General features: G+C 38.1%; 2 protein-coding genes across 2 annotated transcripts in view; both read left to right on the forward strand.

Moving 5' to 3' along the window:
- LOC104758913 (peroxisomal isocitrate dehydrogenase [NADP]) overlaps positions 1-3,120 on the forward strand; it is a gene marked incomplete at its 3' end in the record, with an annotated part of 6,350 nt that extends 3,230 nt beyond the window's left edge. The window contains 2 exon segments of the mRNA XM_019236319.1: positions 2,853-2,921; positions 3,005-3,120. Coding sequence (XP_019091864.1) covers positions 2,853-2,921; positions 3,005-3,120 — 185 coding nt within the window.
- On the forward strand, positions 406-2,414 carry LOC104744199 (ABC transporter D family member 2, chloroplastic-like). Its single transcript, XM_019236317.1, has 5 exons — positions 406-1,089; positions 1,201-1,268; positions 1,397-1,723; positions 1,824-1,988; positions 2,082-2,414. Exons 1-5 carry the CDS (start codon positions 753-755, stop codon positions 2,397-2,399), a joined length of 1,215 nt encoding a protein of 404 aa, XP_019091862.1. The 5' UTR covers positions 406-752; the 3' UTR covers positions 2,400-2,414.

Consider the following 3,250-nt stretch of genomic DNA (forward strand, 5'->3'; position numbering starts at 1 on the left):
GCAATTTAAATGTTAATTTATAAGTTTTTATAATTGTAATATGTTTAAGAATATTATATTAATTTATAAGTATATAATTGCTTTTATATAAGTATGCAATTTAAATGTTAATTTATAAGTTTTTATAATTGTAATATGTTTAAGAATATTATATTAATTTATAAGTATACAATTGCTTTTATATAAATAAGCAATTTAAATATTATTTTATAAGTTTTTATAATTTGTAAAATGTTTATGAATATTATTTCACTATATCTTTATTCTAAAAACACCATAATTAGTTCTTCCATTTTTTTTAACTATGATCTTAACAACTGATCTACCATTATTTTCACTATATATTTAATCTAAGAACACCAAAAAATAGTTCCCCATTAATGATGGCCTAAGCCTGAGAAATAAAGAGGGAAAGAAATCAGAATTTCCCAAAGCCGAGAGCTCACTCCTCATTCAATCGTAAAAAAATTTACAGATCTTTCTTTCTCTCTTGGTTGAATTCCTGTTACCATCAGATATGGGGCTTACTCTCGCCTTGTAATGATGTTTTCCCTCTCTCTTTGAGGGGTATTTTATCTGATGGATCTATCTATCATATAAGGAAAGAAGGGTGTGTGTGTGTGGTGAACAAAATGAATGGTTGAGCTGCCTTTGTGCCTTGGATCGTCCTTCATTCCTGTTGCTGCTGCCTGAACTTGAAGTTACCACAAACTATATCTGTGCAGATAGAGAGATAGATGACTATGTGACGGATGATGTTGATAACAACCGCTCCCGTTCTCACCACTTGTCCTCAGCTTCTTCTCCGCCGTAAATCATCGATCGGCAACGTTCCTCGGAAGAACGTTGCCCGTTTCAGAACCGTCTCCTCCTCTTCTTTGTTGCCGCAACCGTCGTCGGATAGGGCATCACCGAAGTTGAAGACTCTCTGGAAGAAGTTCTACAAAGTCGCGTCGCCTTATTGGTTTTCCGAGGACAAAGACCAAGCCAGGCTTCGTCTCGCCGCCGTCTTCGCCCTAACCCTAGCCACCACAGGCATTAGCGTCGGCTTCAATTTCCTCGGCCGTGATTTCTACAATTCTCTCGCCAGTATGACTTCTCTTCTTCTTCAACTCTTTCTCTCTCTCTCTCTCTCTCTCTCTCTCTCGGCGTGCGTTGTTAAATAATTGGTTTCCTTTGTGTTGTTCTTTGGTTCAAAAGACAAAGACCAAGAGCAATTCACCAAGCAGCTGTTCTATTACCTCTGCGCCTTCGCCGGCGGAATTCCGGTGAGCTTTCCCACACGCTCCTTCCTACCTCCGCGTGAAAGATACATTACAGATCCTTTTTCTTTTTAAAAAAAAAAAAGACATTATCATCGATTCATCATCTTGTCCTCTGGATTTTTTTTGCGCAGTTCTTTGTGCTGAGGGATTTTACAAAAGAGACGTTATCACTGCGATGGAGATCATGGATGACCAAATATTACCTGCAGCGCTATCTTAAAGACCAAACCTTCTACAAGATCCAGTCTCAGTCTATCATTGACAATCCAGATCAGCGCCTTGTTGACGATTTGAGTTCTTTTACTGGAACTGCCTTGTCTTTCTCTCTCACGCTCGTCAATGCCACCATAGACCTCATCTCTTTTAGCAACATCCTCTTCACCATTTATCCTCCTCTCTTCCTCGTTCTCCTGCTCTACTCCTTTGGAGGAACAGCCATCAGCGTCTTTCTGGGCAAGGTCTACTTGCTTTTCCTCCGCTTTTGCTGCTGTTACATTTCTATCTATGAGTTCCCAGTTCACATAATATTCCCTCTTTGCTTTGATTTTGATATTTCAGGGACTTGTGAATCTCAACTTTCTACAGGAGAAGAAAGAGGCTGACTTTCGTTACAGCCTTGTACGAGTGAGGGAAAATGCTGAATCTATTGCTTTCTACGGAGGCGAACAGAATGAAATGCAGCTTCTGCTTCAGCGTTTCACTAGCGCTTTTGATAATTTAACCGTAATATTACTCCCCCACTCACCGATTCTCCATCCTTAGATTATTGCACAATGAGTTCAATTCTTTTCTTTTTTTTTTTCTTTTCACACGCAGGAATTGCTGATAGCATCTAGAAACCTAGAATTCTTCACTGATGGATACCGCTACCTCATTCAGATTCTTCCAGTTGCTGTTGTTGCCCCTATGTATTTCTCCGGGAAGATCGAGTTTGGTGTCATTAACCAGTCAGTCTCAGCATTCAATCATATCCTAGGAGACTTCTCCCTCGTTGTTTATCAGTTTCAAGCTATCAGCTCTTTTTCAGCTGTCATTGACCGACTAGGTATTAGATTAATCATGTATTCTGTATATATACTACTTGTTGCATGCAGATCGCGCTTGCATACTACACGAGACCTTAGATCTGTATAGGTAGAACATTACTGCAGAATATGCTCCTCTCTTTAATTTCTGTTACCTGATGGTGAAAAATAGATAGTTTGGTAGTAGGATCTTCTTTATAATAATCCGAGAGTAGAAGTTTTTTTTCTTGTGTGTGTGTGTTATAGGCCTCTTTATACATAGATAACACTCTAGACTGTATAGTAGTAGCATTTTGTAAGAGTAAAGACCCCCCCAATATATATANAAAATATATATATATATATATATATATATCTCTAACAGTTGATGGTTCTAGTGACTGGCCAGATGAAAAGATTAAGACAGCTGTTCTCTGTCCTGTTTGAAATTGGGTCTAAATGAAAACCTGCATTTGNACATACGATGGAAGGTGTGAATTTTCCTTTATTTTTTCTTGTTAAGAGTTTCACTGAAACATCTAGTCATGCTGCCCTGACATTACCCTTTTCAAATTGTTTTAAGATTCAAGGATATATTCCAAGAAGTTTATGAAACTAATTGGAGATCCAAGTATGAAGCTGCAGGGATATGGTGAGATGTGCAATGTGTTATTAGCTCATTCTAAAACAAACAGTTCACCAGGCAAACTTGTTAACAAAATTAATGAAATCCAGGTATGAACATCGTTTGATAGATGATATGGTTGCGTATGCCATGAAGAGTGACGGAGGTTACGTCTGGGCATGCAAGAACTACGATGGAGATGTACAGAGCGATTTCTTAGCCCAAGGTTTTTTCCCTTAAACTTGAGATCTTTGTAGGGACTGAAACCTCCATCTTTGTGCCTCCTAATCAAATGCATTTTTTGTTCTTTTTTTTTTTTGAAATTATGATCTGAATGGGGACAGAAACTTTGATCT

Source organism: Camelina sativa, chromosome 14 (assembly GCF_000633955.1).
Source record: "Camelina sativa cultivar DH55 chromosome 14, Cs, whole genome shotgun sequence".
NCBI lineage: Eukaryota > Viridiplantae > Streptophyta > Magnoliopsida > Brassicales > Brassicaceae > Camelina > Camelina sativa.